The following is a 23,499-nucleotide window of genomic DNA, read 5'->3' as shown; positions in this document are numbered from 1 at the left end:
TGGAACAGCGTGGGCTTGTCCTAGTTTAGGAATGTCAATGTCACAGTTGCCCACTAGAGGGTGCAGTTTATTATGAATTTCTTCATAGAGACGTACAAGACATTGGAATCAAGTGAAGACAATTACTGTAGTGAAAACGTGTTGATTGGGTTGTTTTATGTTCACTAACCATACATGCAATATGTCTATTTCAATTATTTATTCATGTAATCGTGAGTCAATCGATGTGAGTGATGAATGTAATGTCATAAATTGCAAATAATGAAACAAAAAAAAAAACAGTTGTGCAAAATATACTGAAAACATACTTTTTGTCGCACAATTGACCAGAATGTTGTACGATATTTTGAATATTTTATTTTGGTAGCGTTTGTCAAGCTATGTATTATTTTGAAAGCGTGCACCGGAAGCAGCAGTAGGCAACATCCGTTTGCCTTGACATCCAGCTTGTTACTTGAGTGAAGTCACTGGGAACTGAATTGAAGACTTTAACAGACGCTGCTTGCTGCATCTTTGGGCGTCTTCGGTGCGAGCAAAGTTAAAATGCGCCAATTATATTGTTATTGTTTTTAAGCGACCGTATCACAGGTGTTTTTTTTTTATCGCGTTTGGCTTGTTTGGTTAACGTCCCACACCACGGTTGGCTGCTTGCTTCTTGGCAGGAAGGCTAGCATCGGTTCCTGTTCGCTAAAAAAACATGGTGGCCCGTGGTCACGAAGAAAACAAGGCATATTAAAGGATATAGAGTGCGATTTTTTGAAAACAGTATTTACTCCAAGGACACTTAACTGCCACAGTTGGAAGTGGCGGGGGGTCCTCGTGCGACGTGAAGCTGCGGATACCATTTTTGTGCAGTCGTTTTTGTCCAAAGTTGCCACCAGGACGACTTCAAGTTTCCCCAACAGAAGATGGCGCTTGCATCTTTTTAAAAAAAAGCACAAAATAAACAAGGACAAATGGGCTCGAGTACTGCCTAATGGAACCGTTTTACCCCTGGCGTCACATCTAACATCTAGCTGCTCCGTTTTTTTTGTTAATCTGGATTATTATTATTATGGATGCGCAAGATCGGGAATATTGGGAATAACTGCCGTTGATGCCCAGCGTGATGACGGCGACAACGATGATGACAGACAAAAGCGATGGCTTCCCTTCGTTGAGATTTTGAGTAGCGAGGAGTTAATTACATGGAGACTCGCCTGACATGCCGAGGAAGGAGTTGCCACTACCTGAAGGTTGGGAGGAAGCCAGAGACTTTGATGGCAAAGTCTACTACATTGACCACATCAACCAGAGCACCAGCTGGATCGACCCAAGAGACAGGTGGGATGAATGACCTCTGACCCCTGCGTATTCTTTGGGATACAAATATGTGGGGGAGTTTTGCTTGCAATGTATTTACTCTAATGAGGCATTCAGTTGAAAATTATTACATTTTCTAAACCAGGATTATCGTTATATTTTTCCAATGAGGGACACATGGAAAGCACACACAATATAAGAGCAGGTAGATATTGATCGAAAATACAACCAACATAGGCAAAGTACATTTACATTACAACCTTTTTATTATGTAGGGCTAGAGCAGTGGTGCCAGAACACTCATTAAAGGATTGCTTTCCTTGTTATTATTATGAATTACTCATTATTCTGTGATTTTTGGCGCCCACCTTGCACATGTCTCAAACTATTCCAACATCAAAATGTTCAACTCATTCTGGATGATTATTATGTTTACAGAATATGCACTGTGTTATACACCACAACTACAGGACATTTTAAACTGTACATTTTTATTATTTTCATTGATGTGTTTGTTTGGTAGTTGGGATTCAGTATGATATGAAAACTGAAGGGGGCTGTGATTGGTTGGATTTTGTTAAGTGCTGTGCATAATTTTCGGTTGTTTACTACCGTGAAATCACTAAAAAGTCTGTCAAAACAAACAAAAAAACGGCTAAATATCAGCTATATGAGCAGTTTCAGACCAACATGTACTATAAAAGTGGCTAATGTTCCACATCGATTGGTCCCAGCTCCAATTACAATTAGGATGTGGCTTGAGTCGCCATTGTTTACTACTGTGGTTGGTCACTCTCAGGAAAACACTGCCCCCAGTGTTTTGGTAGAGAACTACAAGTCACATGCTAAGCCACGGGAACAAGACACCGTCAGAATGGCCGGCATAGTTACTGTCCTGTATCATAGTTCACCGGTTCTATCACGATGAAAAATGTTGCTGATCCATAATTGTGCTCCAAATTATCGTCAATAATCGATATTATCTGCATTTTTTAGACAACGTTTTCCATTAATTATATATGGCATAATATAAGCTGGTGTGTCTGGCTTGCTGAAAAGTTAACGAAAAGGGAATGGAAGCTAGCAGGGCTAGCTGAGCTTAGCAGAGCATGCTAGTGCGGCTGTGTGTGTGTGCGACATCTCCTTGAGTGTGTTTTTACGCTGTGTTGTGTTTTACCGCTTGTTAATGCAAACACGCGTTTTACGATACCGGCTAATGTCATGCAAATTCTGAGTGAAATTAGGACAAGAGGCAAATTTATTCTTGCTCCCGGCTCGTCTTCACCGTCAACCGACATTCTCAACACATATTTTCGGTCCTCAACATATGTGTGTAATAAAAAATATCTTACTTACTTATTGATAATGCAATTGGAATTGCATTGGTGACTACATCTTCCTTAACCACAACCATGACATTACAGTTTGTCAAGAATTTTGTCGCAATATGTGCAGAGGCTGACATTTTATTCGAAAAATTAGTCAAGCTACATAAGTTTCTGAAGTGTCAAAGGTAAAAATTTTAATAAACAAAAAAAAAAAATGAAATGGATTTCCTCGGGCCCTAGGCTACTTGGTGTCTGATTGTGACTGGGATTTTGTGTCTCGGAATGCTGAAGTTTTGGCCAGAAAAGCAAATTAATAGTTCTCCAGTGGCGCCATGCACTCCACGAGTGATTTATGTGAAATCTGAAGGAACGTCAAAATAGCAGTTGGTGTTTTTCTCGCTGCAGAGTGCAAGCAGTGTATTTACACATTTACATATGAAGCCCAGGGGTGTGTTTTACCTGTTTTTCTGTTCTTCTCCCAAGAAATCCTACATCCGTAATAGGCTTACAGCGTCAAGCATGCGGTGTTGCATGACACGAATCCCGCTTGTACAAGAACACCACGCGGCACAGAGGACCAATCTTTTTTTCTTCCCCCCCAACTTCATCGCTTACTTAAGACCACTCAGACTTTCACACCAAATCCCTATAATGCCTTATGTCTGGAATTCAAGAGGCTTAGAGGTTTTGTTTTGTGTTGTGTTGCTCCCGTTTTATTTCATTTCCCTCAATCACTACAACCAATGCTTATACTGGCGCTTGTTGTCATGGCAGGAGCCCTCAAGGCTGTCTTGTTTTCATCGCCTAACACGAAAACTGCATTCTTTTATTGTGTACTATAAACGTAATTGACCGCACAAGCTTTTTTTTCTTCCTCAGTGTCACAGGTTTTTATTTTTGCTCTTAAAAAATATTCACGTGTCTCATGTGTTTAGGATTGTTTTATTAGTCTTGTGCATTTGGCCTGCAATTCAGAGCTAGGCTGACCTAGGTAAAGACTTCTTAAGCAAGTACTTCTTTAAAGGATTTCAGCATCTGTTTGATTGCACTTATTTAGAAGAAGATGGAAGGTCTAGTGAAAGTGCTGGAGAAAGCATAGAACAAGAAAGTGTCCCAAAGAAGATCCTTAAAAAGCAAAAAAAAAAAAAAATGCACACATTCCTGGAACACACGACGTGAAGGACCGAGCAGCGCTTGCCAGCCAAGCGTCCGATTCATCCGAAATCCCTTTCACAGCCTGCCAAGGTGCACGGGGTCAAAGTTCAGCATGAGGCCCCACTGACTGTTACAGGGATCTGAAAAGTGGCAGCCGCACTGCACTACTGGCTCATCTCATTCTTTAATATGTAACCAACACAGATGTATCTTATTTTGTGACAGGTGGCTTTAATACACACTTTCAGACAACATACAACACTATGCCAATTGACTATAAATGATAATAGTAACGATCATAGATGATAGTATATCTTGTATTTTTGAGAGAAAATGCTGATTTGAATAATGTAATATTTGTATTGTAAAGTTGCAATCTTCCAAAACTACTAAAAAAAGTCATAATGTTACATTCTATTCATTCCAAGAACTGACGTCTTTTTTAATGTAGAAATATTAAGAGAATAAAGTGGGATTTCCTCCAAAATTATTTTAGTTTAATAGGCCCACAACAGTAGTCACATTTTTACGAGAGCAGAACCTTCAAGAATAAAGTCTTACTTTATTGAGAAAAGTTAGTAATTTGCAAAAATACAATATAAATTTTTGGGGGATTTATTTCTCTAGTGACAAAGATTATTGCCTTTTTAGGTACATGTGGGAATTTTGTCTTTCACTCTTCAAAATGTTATTTTTTTTCTTGTAAAATCACATCTTTATTTTTCCTCTAGCACTCCCATTTCTTCTGGTGACTGGGGCCCTAATACTCCTACAACGAGCATGATGACATGAGCGTCGGCAAGTCGAAACCAGCATATTTTAGATTGCTGACATTGTTTCTGTCATCTAACTGGAATGACATGTTGCACCGGTAACCATCCAACCTCAGTGAGAAAAAAATGCGGCAAAATACAGTCGATCCCTGTTTGATCCCCTGAGTTACACCGACGCCACGCCTATCAGTGACTGGCAAAATTTTGCTAGTAATTGAGATGTCTATGTTTAACACATGGCTCGTTTCTGCTCTTCCAAACCATCCTTCCATTTTGATGTTGATTATGATCAACATTTTCAATAAAAGTGAATTTATATTAAATGAATAATATATGATAATAATGCAATATTTTCTCAGTTTGGACACCAATGTATGTTTTGCAAGATGAGATGTCTGCCTGTCTCTGTCATCTTGCAGGTTTTAGACCTTCCGGACCGGCATTGCACGTACATTAGGAGAACCTAGGAGAGTATAGAGCAGACGGAGTCATCTCCTATGGCCGCCATGGTGGACTAGACACCTGCTATGAGCAGACCCGGTGCTGCCATTATGCATGTTAATGATGATTATTGATAACGGTTATTAAGGTTGCAGACATCTGATTTGATCTGACAAATATGAAGTAACTTTGATCAAATGTAGAATTCACTACAGCTTCTGCTTGGATGTGAACATGCACATGAACAAAGACATTCACACGTTACTCACTGACGCTGTAGGTAGGTGTGTGAAGACAGATTTCAGAACAATATTTGATTAGAGATGGGTGTTTTGTTTACATAGATAAAGTTGTAGATCTTTGAACAATATTTTATTTAATTTTTTTCCGCTCAGACAGATTGCCGCCGCTTCAGTGAGCACTGTTTACTTTTGATTACAGTGTTGGCTTTGTCACGGAGGAACATGCTTGATGCATACGAAATGTTGCTAGCCACACAATCCTGGCATGTAGTGTGCTGTGATGCAATGTTTGGCAAAGCACTGCTCGTAAAGCTGGCAGTATCTCAATGAGAGATGATCATACGTTTTGATGATGGACGTTTTCTCAGATGTAAACAAGGCATTTGCTCAAAGTACTGTATGTTGGCACTTGAGTCTGATCTATCCTTGAATTTCAATTGTTTGGATCGATCGAACGATGTTTGGATCGTATACACAAGTCATAATAAAAGCAGAATGAATGGCGAATTCAGCATGAGAATGTTTGAGTAAAACCACTCAAGCGAGGGCCGCCTTTATAAATTCTTCAGTGTGCAATATCATCCACCCGCCCCGCAGTGACGCACTATAAGCATGTCGTCAGGTCAGAGGAATGCTATCATCCAGATAAGGCAGGTATGAGTGTCCCAAGTGCCCCGGGGGCGGATCTTTACTGATATTCACCTTTTTATATGGCCGCCACTCAAGCGTGACTCGAAGGGAAAGCAGCAGAGTGAAGAAGTTTGAGTGTCGTCGTTTGCGGCGCTACATACCCAACACTGAATGAACATTTCTCTCCACGGCCGCCCTGACTCACCATTCAGCTATGTGGCTGGCCTCCGTGTGTTTGCACTCCACCGCACGCTTTGTCAGTTTGCATTAGCGAACCGCAGCCCGGACCGGGCTTTTTACCTTGGAATGTGAAACTGGCAGCAGGCAAATATAGAATCAGTCTATTGCAAATTCACTGTTGGACCACTTAATAGAATTTTACCCGGCATCCACAATCCTTATGTCCACTGTGTTTCTTGTCTTCGCCTATGAATTTACAATTGTTGACTATGATGCAGTAGCACTCGTCAGAGAGTGGCGCGTTCATAAAATAATCGAGGTGTATTAATCAGATCTTTCATAAATCTAAGGTGTATACATGTGTTTTCAAAATGTGGCCAATTTATGCAACAATTAGTTTTTAATGAGAGATGCGCATATTGCTACATAATTCTAGTCATGTTACTACAGTGTGCATGCTGTGCTAAACGTACAGTAGCTAACCCAGCCAGCTTCAATTCACACTCTATTACAAATAAGAGATGAGTGTCAGTAAACCTCTGCTTTACAGATGCCACGTCGGCTCTATAGACTGTGTGTGTAGAGGTAAGATTTTAGCTTAGTGGTGTCCGTGATAGTAACTTTAATTGCAGCTATCTAGTGGCGCCGCCTTTGTGTTTGAGTGGATGACACACCCAGCAAATAATTAAGGCACGGAATCTGTTTACTACGGAGGTGACTAGTAGGAAATATGGTGGTAATTTATACCCAGATGCACGTGTAACAGACCCAAACAAACACTGTTTTGCAGTTTTATTTGGTGACCTTCAGAAGGAGACTGTGTTTGTTTCAGGGTCTGGTACTTTGGGTCAAAGTAGAAGCGGAATGTCTTTTACATATAAACAGTGAAATAAACAGCTAGCAAACTAAACCCCACTGGTTGAAAGATATCATAGATGATTGGATTAGGTTCCCTCTGGTTTACCAATTGATCAATGCGCCATTAGTGGCAGCAGTCTTATTATGGTTTACTGTACGGAGTCCTGGTGTTGGTCTGCCACAGACGTCTCGGGCACATTGTGTTCTGAAGTAGCGGAGTACGTGAAAATGACCACAAGTGGCTATTGAACCACTGACAAGTGAAATGGAGGCCCGGGGCCGCCGTAACCAGCTGGCCTTTCGCTTTGAGGGAAGCTTTGACGGAGAGCAACAAGTTTGGGTCAGCAACAAAACACCCACCTACCCGCCATCGGCCATTATAGGACGGGATTTAGTGGGCAAATCAAATAATGGGATGCGGAGACTCGGGGCCAGCCAACCAGCCGTTGGCAGAAGCCTCGCTGTGGTCCGGGGCTAAATTTAGAGCCAAGCCGAGGGGGTCTTCTGCGGGCCCCTTTTCATTATTCATCAGTGAAAAGGACCCAGTTCAGTTTCTGTCGTGGGCGCGGGCTCGCTGTTTGTATATCTGCAGTCGTGAAACATAAGAGGCAGTTGGACAGGCTTTTCAGTCTCATTACTGCTCGCTGTCTCTTCATGATGAAGCAGTTTCCCTCTTTTGTCACTAGGAACATAAATTAGTAGAAGAATGTGCTAGTTGTCCACTTCCTTGATTTAGAGTAGTAGTGCTGTGTGTATATATATATATATATTTCTAAGTATCATATCAAAAACAAATATTGTTCATATCAATATAGGCCGGATTTGATGCGAGATCTCATGTTTCGAGATGGTGCAAGCTAGTTACGGCCGCTCTGTATCTTCTGCTGCGTTTTTAGTGTTTAATGGTGCTTTATTCGCAGTTTATTTTTTTCGTGCCATACTAGCCCCCTAAGTAAGTGTGCAGCTATGGATGTTCATCTTGTTACATTTGTAGCTTGCATCTTGCTCCATTGTTTACACTCGGGAGCAACTGTTAGCATTGAGGACTTCCGCACTTTGCATCATTTGAGTGACACTCTCTCCTGTCTGAATCGCTGCTACTGTGACAAATACTTTGTATTCAATGTATTTGTTTACCCCGTAAGCACATCACATAGTTTCCTGTCCTTTACTTGTAATTTATGCCGCATAGGAATTTGGAGTATGATATTAGTATGATAATCATAATATCATAATAGTATGATAATTTGATATGATGCATACCACCAAGTATCAAAGCATTTGTGGCAGGCCACCACAAATGAACGTATGGGGAACGCTTGTTTTTCAATTGTATAACCACAGTTGTAATATTTTGTTGACAAAGCATTGCAATCATGTATCGTTAGTTACTCTGCAATTAATAATTACATGATAATTCAAAAATAAACCATTATGTATGAATGTACGTAAACATCTGGCTGCGGCTGTATGAAAAGATGGATGGATCGACAAGGGGTCTATAGTTTTGTGTTTGAAGAATGTTCGAACTGTACAGTAGAGACATTAGCCCTTCCTGGCAGACATTTTTGAAACATTTGTAGAAGTTATTATAAGTTTTTGCACTCAACCAAATCAATTTCCAGTTGTGTAAATAATGAGTTAAGTGTTTCAGCCCGAGAGAGAAGTCTGTCTGTTGCTCATAAAAACACCGTTTTTTGGGGGGGGAATTAGAAGCATCATAGAGTCCCCCACCCCCCACTCGTCCCGGCTGCACTGATCAGGTTGGAAGACCCGACGGTTGCCCCAGAAACCTCCAAGCGATGCGGTAGTGCAGCTTGAGGAATGCCACGGGTCGGTTTCCTCCTATTGTGGTCTGCAGGAGGGACACCCCCCCCTTCTCCTCCTCCACATTTTTTCTTTCCCTCGCTCATGGAGGTGAATAGAGGACTCTGAAACACCAGACTAGCCTCCCCCGTCTTCCCTCCCTCCTTCCTTCTAAGACCATCACTGCTGCCTCATGGAACTGCTTTCAGGCATCACAATGATCCAACGCTAGCCCAGGCTGGTGTTGGATCTGAACACATTCACGCTGTGTGAAAGTCAATAAAAAATAATATCACTTGCTGGCCTAAAAAGTTATTTTTTTAATTGGTAGATCTTGTTTTCACTTGAAAGGTCCAATTTCATTACATCACACATTAACATCCATCTGGACTTCAGAATGAACTGATAAGAATGTGTTGGGGTCAAAGTTGGTTCAGAGCTCACTAGACACTTTTTGGGCCCTTTTACAGCAGAAACGATAGCCTGCTGAATGCTATTTTGTGTAATTGGAGCCACAAGTTGTTTTACGAATGAATACATCGAAATAACACAACACAAGCAAATATTGGATTTTTTTTTTTGCCTCTTCAGGCACACAAAGCCTCTGACGTTCGCCGACTGTATCGGAGATGAGCTGCCAGTCGGCTGGGAGGAGGCGTTTGACCCTGTGGTCGGAGCGTATTACGTCGACCACAACACCAGTGAGTTTTTTTTTTTGCAATCTTTCAATGTAATGTTCCATGCTAGCCTGTCTCATCTAAATATTGCTACTTTGTATTCTTCAGAGAGCACCCAGCTGGAGGATCCACGGGCCCAATGGCAGCGGGAGCAAGAGTCCATGCTGCGGGAGTACCTGGCCGTGGCCCGCGACGCCCTCAGCGCCCAGAAGGAGATCTACCAGGTGAAGGAGCAAAGGCTTCGTCTCGCGCAGCAGGAGTACCGGCAGCTCAACGACACTTGGCAGGAAAAGTCGACATCGCAAACCAGCCGTAAGTAGACACACTAATGTCGTGTAAATATATCTCCACCTGAAGGTACTATTTTTTTTTGTACCAGATCCACGCGTTCTTAAGGATAGCTGCGGTATTAAACTAGATGCATTCATGTACATCAAGGAGGCATGTCTTCATATACATTACCTTCCTCATAGTGATTGCTACATGAAATAATAAAAAGAGGCAGAATGTTTGACAGTACTTAGTTATTCTTTGAATCCCTTCCAATCTTTTCTATTGCAGTGAATTCCAGGGCGTCGTCCTCCAGCAAGTACGACCCAGATATCCTTAAAGCGGAAATAGCTACAGCCAAAAGTCGGGTAAGGGGAATGTCACACACAAACACATGCACGCATATTTATTTGCGATATCATAAATTACACGTCACTCTAGTTTTGTATGTTTGCCTGCACCCAGCCCCTTATTGCTCCGTTGTAATTAACAGTTTGCTATGATCATTACTGTATCACACTTCATCATAATCACAGATGTGATCAAGATATTTTAGTATTCGAGTCGCTTAAAATGTGAGTCGTGGATGTCATGTATATTTCACCCTTATAAAAGAGTATTTTTAATGATGCAGGTTAACAAGCTGAAGCGGGACTTGGCCTGTATGAAGCAGGAACTGCAGTACAAAGAACAAGGCTTTGAAACGCTGAAAGAGTAAGTAGTCTGTTTTTAATTGTGGCCATTTCAAGATTCGGACAATGGTAAAAATGTCCACAATCGTGCAATGTTCTATCTCCTGCTCACTGACTTCCATTCTATTTCCCCTTTAACCTGTTGGCTTTTTATTTCTGCATCTGCATGAGATGAAGCTCCGTGTGCTCTGCAAGTCATTACAATTTCTACAACAACATCTATCTTTCTGCAAGCACTAAACTCCTCCTTATCGCCTCAGTTATTTCCCGAGCATTATCACACATTCCATTCTATCATTAAACACTGACACCTCTGTCAAAACACCAATGGAAGACAAGCTGAGAAAAGAGGATCCCACATGTGACACACTTACTCCCCATGAGACTACCAACGCAAGGTGCAGCAACCATCAGTCACGATTGTTGCAATGCAGGGCATACATTCCTCTTTTTGTTTCAATTTCAATACTGTGGCCAATATTTTTGCGTGTGTAAGTGTACGTGTTTTTGAAATCCGCCTCTCTTTCTCTATCAAATCAGCTGTCAGTCCGGACTGAAAGAGAACTGGAATGTCTGGTCCGCCGTTTTCTTCCTAGGCGCTGTACAAGTGAGAGTGTCAGCAGGATTAATGAGTAGCTGAGGTCCAGAGTGGTTAAACAACATTCCTCATGACTTTTCCTCTCCTGTTACAGTCATCAGATGGCACTGGACAACCAATCCCTGTTTGCACAAATGCAAATAGGCTTAGACTGGAATGTGGCCCGTGTCGCTCCTGATAAGATTTGACAAAATACGTGACACGTTTTGACATTTTTACATGAGAACTTTTTGGTGGAAAAACCTCAGCTTCCATCAGAGGTTCAAGGTTTGTTTGTTGTCCCTCAGAGAGCATCCCCAGAGTTCAACAGTGTCACGACTTTGAGGAAGAAATGATTCCTCGGGTGCGTTGTCCTGCTCTGAATGCTCCGCAGCCTCATTCCTGATGGAGGCGGTGCTAACAGTTTGTGTGGGGTTCCTCCTGTCCAGAGTGGTTCTCTTTCTGCATCAGGAAGCAGAAGTGTGTTGGCAGGACACCTGATGACAACAATCTTCTGTGTGGTCTTCACCACAATGTGCAGAGCTGTCTTCTGTGCTGCAATAAAGGACAGACTCCCTTCAGATAGGCTCCTTCCTTAATTTCCACAGGAAGTGAAAGTGCTGGCATGCCTTCCTAACCAGACCGGAGGTAAGGTCTTGGTTGAGGTGAAACTAGAAACCACTTACGCAGTCGACCCACTGATGTTCGCAGTGGGAGAACGATGTTTGCTCTTCCTGAAGGCCACAATCATCATCTTGGTTCCTCTTCCTTTTGATGCAGATGTTGTTGTCAGGTGTTCCAGGAAGAGAAAGACGTTTTGGCTTTTCGGCTAAGCAGTCATAAGTCAGAATAGTGACAAGAAGAAGGAATAACCCAAACTTAAGTGTACAACTAGAAGCATAGTTGTACATTATATGAAATGAGTCAACCATAAAGTGTGCCATTTGTCATAATGCACCTCATGACACTGTTATTACTCAGCCATGTTTGAGAAGCATTTAGAGAGGATTATATCTTCTCTCCTGTCCTTCACTTCCTCATTCTCGGAGCACTTCGCTTCTCTCTCTCTCTCTTTCTCTCTCTCTCACTCCCTCTTTCTATCTGAAGAATGTGGAAGGACCTGTTGTCCTGGCACATGCATGAATGAATTTACCACAGGGTCGCTCTTGCACCCCTTGTGGATGTTTGCTGAAGCGCCCACATCTAACGATGCTCACGTATATCCGTATTCCGAGGCTCAGAACCCTGCAACACTTAGTTTGCTCTCGGTTGTGAGCAGCCATCCATACCCAAAATTCATATCCACTTTCCTCCGCTCCTGCAGGATTGACCAGAAGGTGTCCAACAGCCCGTATGGCTACAAGCTGCAGGAGGCACAAGCCATCCTCAATGAGGTGCGCTCCATCCGGGACGCCATCAGCGCCGGCGAGAAGGAAAAGCAAGAACTCATGCAGGTACGGAACTACTTTTACACTATCGATGTGGACACCACTTTTAGTGCGGCGCAGTTATAGAACGGACAAAGACAAGTGTAAATGTATGATTTAGTTTGAATAGGAATTTGCATAAAACTAATAAATGTCACTCCGACTAGAGGACACTTCTCACTCCCCTCCCCTCTTTTTCCTGTTTGTGGCCATCTGCATCTGACAACCCAGTCTGATCCCCTGTGTGTGTGTGTGTGTGTGTGTGTGTGTCTTTTGTAGCATTCATACACGTTACATCAGGGTAACAGTAAATGGTACCACAAATAGTGTATGACAAATAGTGAAATGGAATGACTCAGATTACAGAAATAATAATAACTTGCTGAATGGAACATTCCAAGAAGTGTTGCTACTGTAGGGTTGAGCAACCTCTGACCCCTGAGCCTCTTTTGGTCTTTACGAGCAGACCTGCCATACAGTTCTAAAGCATTTCATGCACAAATGATAATAATCTGTAATAACAATATTTCAGTGGTAACTTTGTGTGTTTACATGCAGAAACTGGCCGTTCTGAAGGATGGCTTCCAGCTGGACTCTGGCTCGCAGCAGGAACTGTGGGGCAGCAGTCCCTCGCTGGCCAACTCTGAGATCTCCATACCCCGCCTCTACTCTGACGCCGGCTCCCAGACCGACATCCCCGCTGAGGTGAGTGCCAATTACTAAACGGGAGACACAATCAATGCAGAAAGTATTTTAAATTCAGCAGCTTTTTCATTATATTTTGAACTTGTGTTTGCAGTACATGAACAACTCCAATAAACTGGCAGAGAAAGTTCGACTCAGTCTAAAGTACGAGGAGGCGAAGCATCGGTATGTTATCGCTTTTGTGTTTTTCCAGTTTTGCTTCTTTTTCCACTGCTTCAACCCCTTCCATTCTCCTCACGCTTGCCAGGATCGCCACCATCGAGGTGCAGATCGCAAAATTGGACAGCGAGGCATGGCCTGGGCTGCTGGACCCGGAGCGCGACCGTCTCATTCTCATCAACGAGAAAGAGGAGCTGCTGAAGGAGCTGCAATACGTAAGCCCACGCCAGCGCCTGGGGCCCAATGATGTCCAGAAGCTGGAAACGGAGAAGAAGCGCCTGGAGAGAGACCTGCAGGTCGCCAGGGACAGCCAGAGCAAGGCTCTGACTGAAAGGTTGGCACTTGTTAATATTACTTCTGCGTCTTTTCAGAAACTGACGGGGGATTTGCAAATGTGGTGTTGTGATACTGAAATTGTCACTTTTATATTGCCTGCAAATCAAATGCTCCCACTGGCGACTTAAATGAGGAAAAGCCAGCGGCCAATTACAGATTTTAATGTCTCCTGGTGGAAGACGGTGCATAGCAACTTAATACTCTTCTAACTCACTTCATTTGTGTACAACAATGCCCGGGAAAACAAACAAAGATGTGTATTTGTATATATTATATCTATATATCTATGTTTGTGCGGGTGTGTATTCATATATGGAGTATATATTCGAAACAAATGATGTGTAACATATTTTACAAGGTGATGGGAGAGTGTTGCCAGGCAACCAGCTATGAGCAGAGGCAGTTATGACTCCACGGAGGAATAAGCTGAATTACAGTTTTATAGTTTTGTGCCTCGCGTACAATTTAATGGCGCTTTACGGAGTCAGCAGCCTTCGCATCACTTTTGACAATATCAAAAGCTGACTTTCATAGGACAAATAATTACAAGTGGATCTCAACAAAAACTAAAAACCAAAAACTACAACCCCCCCCCCCAATGGCTTTATTGTGGCTGTTGCTAGATGATGCTGTCATCCAGCAGGTACACAAACGTAATGAATGTCAACTCAGAAGTGACGGAACAAGTAACCTTCAATTGTACCGTGGCTATCAGTGACGTCAAACTCTCCCTGCCCGATCCATATCACAAATTAGAGACGCCACTCAAGCCTCTGGCCTCCGAATCTCAACAAGACTCCTGTTGTTGAGGTCAGTCTCTTCCTGAGCTCAAGCCTCTCTTTTGTGCGCTCTCCTGAGTCTCCTGTTCCCGTAACAGGAGACGCTCACAAAAGAGCCTCTTGTGCCACTCACGTTTGCAAAATAGTGGACACAAAAAAAACACAAGAATGCATGCTAGCATACAACATTAGGTGCACCTGCACAATCCAATATAGTTTAAACGAATTAAAAAATGGCTATTTGTGTTATGGATCTCATTCGGTAGTGCAGGTCACATTAAAAACAGCTTTAGATACGGTTGTACCCCAAATGTAATCCAGAAGATAAGGTTAACAACACAGACGTTGCTGCAAATGGAGCAGAAGACTTGCTGACAACTCCTTGTTGCTGTTGGTTTCTGGATTGCGCGTCCACAATTTCAATCTTTCAACCCCTTGGCCAGCGTGCATGCCATTGTACACGCAGGTGAAAGTTCTGTCGGCATTAACCTCACAAGTGCTTCTCCGTAACCCGATCAAAAGCTTCCATTCAAAGCCAGGATCAGCTGTCAATGGCCGCCTTGCCTCCCAACTAACAAAAAGCTCCCGCAAAGCCAATGACACCAATGTCTCCTGAAGACGGCTAATAATAACAACAACGGTGTCTCAGCTCTGATTGATTGATCACATGTTCTGACTTTGAGTGTTGTCATTTTGCAGGCTGCGTCTTCACTGCAGGAGGAACAAGCTGGTGAGAGAATTGGAGGAGTTGGTTCGACTGGCCACCTCCTTACACACCCAACTCAAAAGGTTTGTTCATCTTTCATTTACTTGAGAACAATGTTTTGGTTCCATGAAAAGCACGTCAGAGGAATCAATCTTTTTCTGCCCCTTTGTCCAGCCTGTCCGCCAGCACCTTGTCATGTTCGTCCGGCAGCAGTCGAGGTTCCCTGACGTCAAGCCGCGGCTCGCTAGCCACCACCTCCAGCCTGGGCTCCTCCTCCTCGCTCAGCTTCACCGACATCTATCTGGATCAGCCGGAGCTGGCCGACCCGGACTTCCAAAACAAGCTGGACAGCCTCCTGCAGGAGGGTGGCCAGGGAGGCTACCGCCCCTCGAGCTCCATCACCACCATACACGAGCACGAGGTGGTGACAGGTGGAGGCATCGGCACAGGGAGGGACGCTGAAAGGGCCGAGGGCCAAACACTGGGGGTGGGTGTAGACACCGAGAAGGGTTCAGGGGGAAGAGAGGTGGGATCATCCAGGATCCAAGCACTCAGACTGTCAGAAACCCCTCACTCCATGAGCTCCTTGTCGCCGCGGTCGTCGCTTTCGTCACTCTCACCGCCGTGCTCGCCAATGGTCACAGACGCTACATTTCTGTCAGGGGAGGCCTTCACCAGTGAGGCAGGATCTGGTGGGTTGAGCCTGGACTTGGAGCTCAAAAACAGGCTAGCAGAGCTGGATCTCCGTCTGGACTCCCAAAAGCTGCAACAGCAGGAGGAGCACAGCGCCCCGGGTGGGCTGGAGGAGAGGCAGAAATGCAACGGCATTCTGGGTGAAGAGGTCAAAGGTGACTATGAAGCAATGCAAAATCCGAGCAGGATTTAAACTTCTTTCTGCAATCAACTTCCTTTTTCTTTTAGCTCCCCAGTTGCAAGGAACAGGGGTGGGACCAAAGAAGATGGGCGTCATCTCAGCTGTGTCTGATGAGTCTGTTGCAGGTGACAGCGGCGTGTACGAACCCTCTGAGCGCAGGTACCGAATGCAAGCCGCCCCTTGTGTGCCAGAAAATGCATCAGGAATATAAAGAGATGACTAATATGAGTTTCTTCTAGGCCAGGCCTCCCTGCTGACATCCTGCTCGGCTCTGATGAGGAGAGGCTGGCGCTGGGCTGTGCTCAGGTTCAGCTCGGCTTGCGCTATGAGTCAAGAGACCAGCGCTTCACCGTCTTCATCATGGAGCTGTCCAACTTCAGCGCCCTCTGCCTGCCGCCTGACCATAAAATGTATGACTTTTGTTTGTCTTTTACTGTATTCCATCTCCACCAACAAAAAGTAGTTTAGTTATCATTTATTAACAGTAACATCTGATGAATAACCGCAGGCACATTCGCATGGCGGTCCTTCCGTGCGTGGAGACAAACCGCTGCCTGTTCCGAACTCGCGGCTACATGCCTCAGGATGTTGTGGAGGTCAATGAGGTGTTCGGCATGCAGATATCTCTCATTGCACTGCGCCAGAAGACCCTGAGGATCGATGTATGCAACACCGGCAAGTCAGGCCATGAAGATTGTCTGGTGAGTACAACCTTTTTATTCTTCATTATTATTATTCTTTTTTTTGTATTTGATGTTCAAACTTTTTCTTCTTCCTCCAGGCGGGAGCGCAGATCAGCCTGGCGGACATTAGTTGTTCAGAGGAGAGACGAACCCAGTGGTACAACCTGCTGAGTCATGCTTTCACGCCCGAGGTCAGCAGCAAGGAGAAAGATAGCGGAGCAGCTGGTGGCTTGGACACAGTAAGAGCTGACACCGCACTTTAATGATATGCAATTAAAATGTCCTGTGAGTTTTAGGAAAGTACACAAATTCTTCATTATCAAGCTTCACAATTTAAATAATATGAAGAGAATATTACAGACACACTTACTTGTTGCTAGGCAGTTTTCACAGAGCTCAATCAATTTATTTCCCAGACACCAATGCAAAGACTGAAATCTGAAATACAGGAAGTGAAAAGGCATCTGGCCGTGTTGCCTGAAGGAGGTTACGCATTGAAGGCAAATTTGAATGCATACATACACGTGCAAACGTGTGCACACACACACACCGTTCAGTTGCAAATGATGATGGACTATAAGACAAATTTATGTAATACATTAATTTTGCAATTGACATGGGGTGTTATGCAGAAAAACAGTGCCCTCTGGTGGTTGTCTGCAACCATATTAGGGCAGATATAGGGACTGCAGTAGGTGCCTTCCAATGGCTGCACCCATAGAAAACACTAACAATGCCTACTTTTGATACTCTAAACCACGGGTCTCAAACACGCGACCCGTGGGCCAAATGTGGCCCGCAGGACACTAGTTTGAGGCCCCCTCCTTGATATGAAAGTTTACTGTTAGTGCAACCCGCGCAAGTTTGATATGGATGCTGTATGGTATCATGTACCCAGAAAAAATTATTATGTTTGATTAATGTTCATGTTAAAGGTTAAATAACTGTTAATAGTTATCCTCCCTATCCGTGTGGAAGTGGTACGTTTTTGGCTATTTAAGTTTAAAGGAAAAAACTTGAAGGCTACCGTTTAGGTCGCTAGCTCTCTAGTTTGCGAGTTAGCATGTGTCTCGAGACCCTGCAGTTGCGCAATATGTTAAAAGTTAAATAAAAAGAGTATAAATGTGACTATAGTCGTGTTTTCTCATGTCTACAGGGCTCTAATAATGCTTTGTTCATTTTAATCTGAAAAAAATAATTTGTCTACCCACCAACTATATGTGGTTTCTTAAGTTTTTATTATTTTCCGTTTTATTATTATTATTATTATATTTATTTATTAATTACTGATTGGTTGATTTTCTTTATTCAGATTTGTTTATTTATTTTTCATCTTTTTTTGTGTAGAAAAATAAAAAGTTAGATATTTGAGAACAGTGGAATGTTTTATCAGAGCTTTTCTTGTTGAAAATTGGAACCAAAGCGAAGTTTTAAAAAAAAATTTGTTTTTAATAAATGCGTTTTTTTTTTTTTTTGGAAAACCTGATGCGGCCCAGTCTCACCCAGACCCGAGCTCCAGTGGCCCCCAAGTAAATTGAGTTTGAGACCCCTCTTCTAAACCATAGATATAATATGTCTCTCACCGTTAGTAAACACATATTAAATTTGGCTTTACACATTAAGCAATAAATACGGGTTTACAGTACAGTGTATTTGTACTTCCGGTAGTGGGACAGTAGCTGCAGTACCTCACCTCCCAGATATCACCATTTCAGTTACCATAACAAACAGAGATGAAATCAATCTACTATAAATGCTAATTAACGTGTTCTGTGTTCAGGTTGACGCTACCAACCGTGACAGAGATCCTGACAATGAAGAGTGGTAAGATTCCTTTTTTTTTTTCCACTCCCCCACACTTATTTGTCGCGTCAACCTCACAATTTGGCGTCACGTGCACTGCGGTGGCGTCTCTGGTTTTGTTCAACGTTGCAAATATTGCGTTAGCTGTCTGTGCCGCATGTGACAAGTAGATTGACATGTGAGTGACATGACAACACAGGAAGGTACTAGCGGAATGGAACCTGACCGGTTCAGAATCTAAACAAAGCCGCTTGAGTGTAAAAAAAAAAAAAAAATCTGTCTTGGGACACAAGTGGAATTAACATTTTTTGCGACCTTAACTCGTAGGCATGGTGACCCCCTGGAAGCAGAGGTGTTTGACAATGAAGAAGATGACGATGAAGAAAAGCTTCTAGAAGAAGGAGAGTTGTTCTATGCTGATGGGAGCCAATGGGAGGCAGAGGAGATGGTGGAGGAGGAGGAGGAGGAGGATGTGGGCAGAGAGACAGCAATGCCTCCTCCGGCCGCTATTACAGAAAAAGTAAACAAAGAGACGAGTATGGGCCGCATCTTGTCGTCCAATCACCACTCAGTGGTTCGGCCCAAGGAGCGGCGCACGGACCTCTCCCAGCAGCACCCCTTCATGAGGGGCAACACCATCATCCGCTCCAAGACCTTCTCCCCAGGACCTCAGAGCCAGTACATCTGCAGGGTAATTCATGTCTAGCGCTTCTTTAAAAATAACAACAAACAAAAAAAAACACAGTAAGCCCATTCATCTTTTTTTGTCAGATCAATCGCAGTGACAGCGACAGCTCCACGCTGTCTAAGAAGTCGCCGTTTGTGCGAAACGCCTCCGAGCGACGCAGCATGCGTATGAAGAAGGTACAAAAATAATAATAATAATCGAGGTCACAGTCAATCATCAAAGTCAAATCATGGCGTCTCTCCTCCAGCCTCCCATGCAGGTCAAAGGTCTGGACGGCCTCCTTCGCACCTCCCTGGACCTGGAGTTAGACTTGCAAGTGTCCCGGACCCGACAAGCCCGCCTCGCTCAGGAGCTGCAGGTTCTGAGGGAGCTTAAAACGCAGCTGGAGACGGCGAGGCAGCAGGGCCAACGCGAGCTGCCCGGATGGGTCCGGGAGGACGAGCGCTTCCGCCTCCTCCTCAAGCACGCCGAGAAACAGGTGGGGCGTCATTCCCGCTGTCAGCCACCAGAAGGCAGTGTTGACGCGGATGCGTACAGTAAACTGAGCTGTGCCGCTGTGTTGTGCAGACTCAGGAGGAGCAGCTGCAGGAGAAGAGGGTGGAGAAGATGATGAGGGCGGCCGCAAAGGACGTCCATAAAATAAGAGGCCAGAGCCGCAAGGAAGTGCCCGAGGTCCAGACCTTCAGGTGGGAGGAGCCACATAGACCAGTGATTTTCAACCACTGTGCCGCGGCACACTAGTGTACCTTGAGAAACCGTCAGGTGTGCCGTGAGGAATTATCCAATATCACTTTTTATAGTTAACATTTATTAATCATCATTTGCAAATAGCATTTGAATTTGTCAATAGCCATGAATATATGGACCCAAATATTCCAATTGCATTTGGTTTATTTGCTCAAACGGAAAGAATTGAACAGGGATGGAATATTCCTTTAACCAATCCGATTGAGGTATCTTGTACCCGCTCAAACGGAAATTTGTCAGACTGTGTTCTTCATCGTGGTGTTTTTCTTCTTCTGTTGTTTATTGACGGTTGGCAAGCAGCTTTCGTATGCATTACCGCCATCTGTGGAACAGAATCTAAACCCTTCTATACTTTATTCACAAGTCCACTTTTATTAAAAAAAGAAAATATATATCTATATAAAACATGTCCTGAGTTTAATTATAAAATATTAGCAAGATTGAATTTGATCTTTTCCTGTTTAAATTGATCTTTCAGCGCATGCTCAGATATGACGTAACACGCAGCTCCAGACGTTCTTCACTTTTAAAAATGGAGGCCAGCAATCGGCACTGGACTAAGCAAAGTTTGTTTTTGATTCAAACTAAATTTCAAGACTGGACAGACGAAAAACTGGCAATACGGAGTTATTCCAACAAGTGAAAGAAAAACTCGGGGAAGCCGGTATCATGTGATGTTGATGTTTACGTTTTACTGCGCATGACCCATTGACTATTCTGGTTGATTTTCACAGTGCATGTAGACAAGAGATTGGAATATTCCTTTCCATGGATACCATTGTTTCCCGAAAGGTCATTCGGAAAGAGAAAAAGTGGTGATGTAAAAACGTGGCTACTGTGGAGTGTCTGTGGTGTAAAGACTGGCAGAGCAATGTAATATTGGTCCGTGTGGCAACACCTACCTTGTTCCTCCTATAGACTTATTGATGCACGTGTGAGGTCGTGGTGACATTTTGAAAAGAAAAACACTGACATAGACTATACACACATCCTTTCTTTGTTTGACTACTTTTCCTTATATTTCCATTCATTTTGGTTGGAGTACAATCTCTTTTTTTCCCGCTTTCAGGGAGAAGATGGCCTTCTTCACGCGAGCAAAGACGACCATCCCCAACCTACCGGCTGACGACGTCTAGACAGTCAACATTTCAAATGAAAGAGTCTTAAAATGCGCCTCCTCACTTAATGAAGTCAACCTTTTAGCGGTAATATGAAGAATGTTTTTTTTTTTTTTTTAAATATACTCTAGATGAAAAAAAAACAAAAGTGACCACTCTGCATTTGTGGATAGCTTTTTTTTTTTTTTTTAATAATATTAGTGACGGCACTGCTACAGTTTTATTTTCTTGTACTAACAGACATTTAAAATCATTCCAGCACAAAGATACATCAAATAATGCTAGCACAAACAACGGTACTGAAGCAACAAAAGCTACTTAAGATGATCATTAATAGAAGAAATTATTTTTTTTTTTCCTTCTTTGTTTCCTGCTGCAAGCAACACTCCGCATATTGAGGCATCTTGTTCAAATCTACTCTTATTAGGGGGTGTCCCGATGCAACATTTGCTCTCCCCATGATCGATATCGCAGCCTTGACTCCCGGCTGATACTGATATCGATCCACTATCAGCATCAGTGATATTACTCGGGATTAGAAAAACTGACCCGTTCACTTCTGACGTTTTGCACTCAGCTGCAACGGCTTTTCCGGACTGCTTGTTATTGGAGTGCCAGTATGGGAGATTTTAAATAATCCCATGGTGTTATTTTTGGTTGGTATCTGATAACAATATCGAATCGGGATACCCCTGTTCATGATGACGCATTGCATTCTTATTATGGATTCCAATTCAGCTTCTGTTACCACTAGTGACCACAGGCGGCACTAGAGTCATTCATTCATTCATTTTCTACCGCTTTTTCCTCACGAGGGTCGAGGGTCCAATCACAGGGCACATATAGACAAACAACCATTCACACTCACATTCATACCTATGGACAATTTGGAGTCGCCAATTAACCTAGCATGTTTTTGGAATGTGGGAGGAAACCGGAGTACCTGGAGAAAACCCACGCATGCACGGGGAGAACATGCAAACTCCACACAGAGATGACAGAGGGTGGAATTGAACCCTGGTCTCCTAGCTGTGAGGTCTGCGACCTGCACTAGAGTCACAGCTTAGTAATATTCAGTTTGCATGTTCATCACAAATATCAGAAAATGGGTTTTAATGTAAAAAAAAACAAAATACAACATATCAGGTTGATTGTATTCTATCGACAGCACAGATGGTTCTAATCACGATTAACTGGACGCAATTACGTTTTTATTTCCCTCATCTTTTGCTCTTGTGACTGTCACGCTCACCCACACTCAGGTAGGAAAGTAGTTCATTAGTCTGCACTTTAATAGAAACCAATAAATCCACACGCTGCATCACGTCACATGGGAATTATCAAAGCAAAGACAACAACAAAAATCGGATTCTTTTGTGACTGTGAACGTCTTGATTGTATCCTTTTTAAAACCAGCAACCAGCAGCATCTCGCACCTCGTTCTGATTGGCCAATCATTTGTCCACGCCTCCTTTTTAAGCGTCTTTTTGCTCAACTCTTTCTAAACTGTCTCCTCACGGTGGACAATTTGATAGAATGAGGTTCTGCTGGTGTTTGATGTGATGTGAAAAAAACAAAAACAAACATCCATTCCATTCACGGCATTCCAGACTTTTCCACGTTCATTTTATTTTCTGTAGCTGAACAACACCTTTGGATATTTTAGTTTTTTTTTGTTGTTTTTTTTTTTAATCAAAAGGCTGGAATTGTTATCTTCTCCCATCCAAGCTGGAAATGTTTGCATTATTTTTACTGAATGTGAACACTTTAAGAATCTGTTATATGTGTGTGTGTGTGTGAGTAGTGTGTGGAAATATTTTGTCATTGACACATGAAAAAAAAAAATCAACTGTGACAACATCCGGGTAAAGGAATGTAGGTGTTTAACTACACTGAATGTTGAGAGAAAAGAATAGAAAAAAAACATGCTGATATGTTACAATTTTTTATGTAGTTATACCTTTTTTTTTCTTTTTAGTACCTCTTTTTTCCCCCTTTTGGAGGTTTTGTCCCAATTAATTTGTTTGTATTAAGGCTGTGATGAGGATGCATGTGTATGTGTGGATGAGGAAAAAAAAAACCAGCATGTATTTATTGCACTTTGTGATTTGGGTGTGCTTTTCCTGTTTATTTCTCCCCGTTTCTTTTCTTTTTATCATCAAAAGTCCCGAAAAAGCTGTGAATTTTATTCTCAGACACTGTAACGTCGACCAGAGTTGTAAATATTTCACCAGCACACAATGAAAAAGAAAAACACACAATATGTTTTGTAGTTTCACAACAAATAAAAAAGGTTATCTTTTATGGCATTGTTTCCATTACTTTGTGTTGTCTTACATTGTATGTAATTTATTTTGTATTTATTTACATAGTATGGAGAAATATGTATTTTATTGTAAGAATTATCATTTTGATGTATATACAGTATATATGTGTTTTATTTAATATATTTTACAAATCAGTTGTACTGTATGTTAAGCTATAGCATGCTATGTCACTACTATCCACTAGGTGGAGACAAATTCTCACTCCGCTTAAGAAGG

The 23,499-nt window shown here is 42.7% G+C and overlaps 1 protein-coding gene across 1 annotated transcript; it reads left to right on the top strand.

The window, feature by feature from the left end:
* The first annotated feature begins 424 nt into the window (after positions 1-424).
* wwc1 (WW and C2 domain containing 1) lies at positions 425-23,260 on the top strand. Its single transcript, XM_058086766.1, has 21 exons — positions 425-1,323; positions 9,307-9,416; positions 9,501-9,704; positions 9,954-10,030; positions 10,297-10,376; positions 12,256-12,385; positions 12,917-13,063; positions 13,158-13,228; positions 13,311-13,556; positions 15,037-15,126; positions 15,218-15,891; positions 15,965-16,076; positions 16,157-16,327; positions 16,426-16,618; positions 16,699-16,839; positions 18,381-18,424; positions 18,731-19,094; positions 19,175-19,267; positions 19,339-19,569; positions 19,659-19,777; positions 20,908-23,260. Exons 1-21 carry the CDS (start codon positions 1,205-1,207, stop codon positions 20,972-20,974), a joined length of 3,483 nt encoding a protein of 1,160 aa, XP_057942749.1. The 5' UTR covers positions 425-1,204; the 3' UTR covers positions 20,975-23,260.
* Positions 23,261-23,499: the final 239 nt, after the last annotated feature.

Source organism: Doryrhamphus excisus, chromosome 11 (genome assembly GCF_030265055.1).
Source record: "Doryrhamphus excisus isolate RoL2022-K1 chromosome 11, RoL_Dexc_1.0, whole genome shotgun sequence".
In the NCBI taxonomy this organism is placed as follows: Eukaryota; Metazoa; Chordata; class Actinopteri; order Syngnathiformes; family Syngnathidae; genus Doryrhamphus; species Doryrhamphus excisus.
The sequence above is the reverse complement of the archived record's forward strand: the minus strand, read 5'-3'. Positions and strand labels throughout refer to the sequence as shown.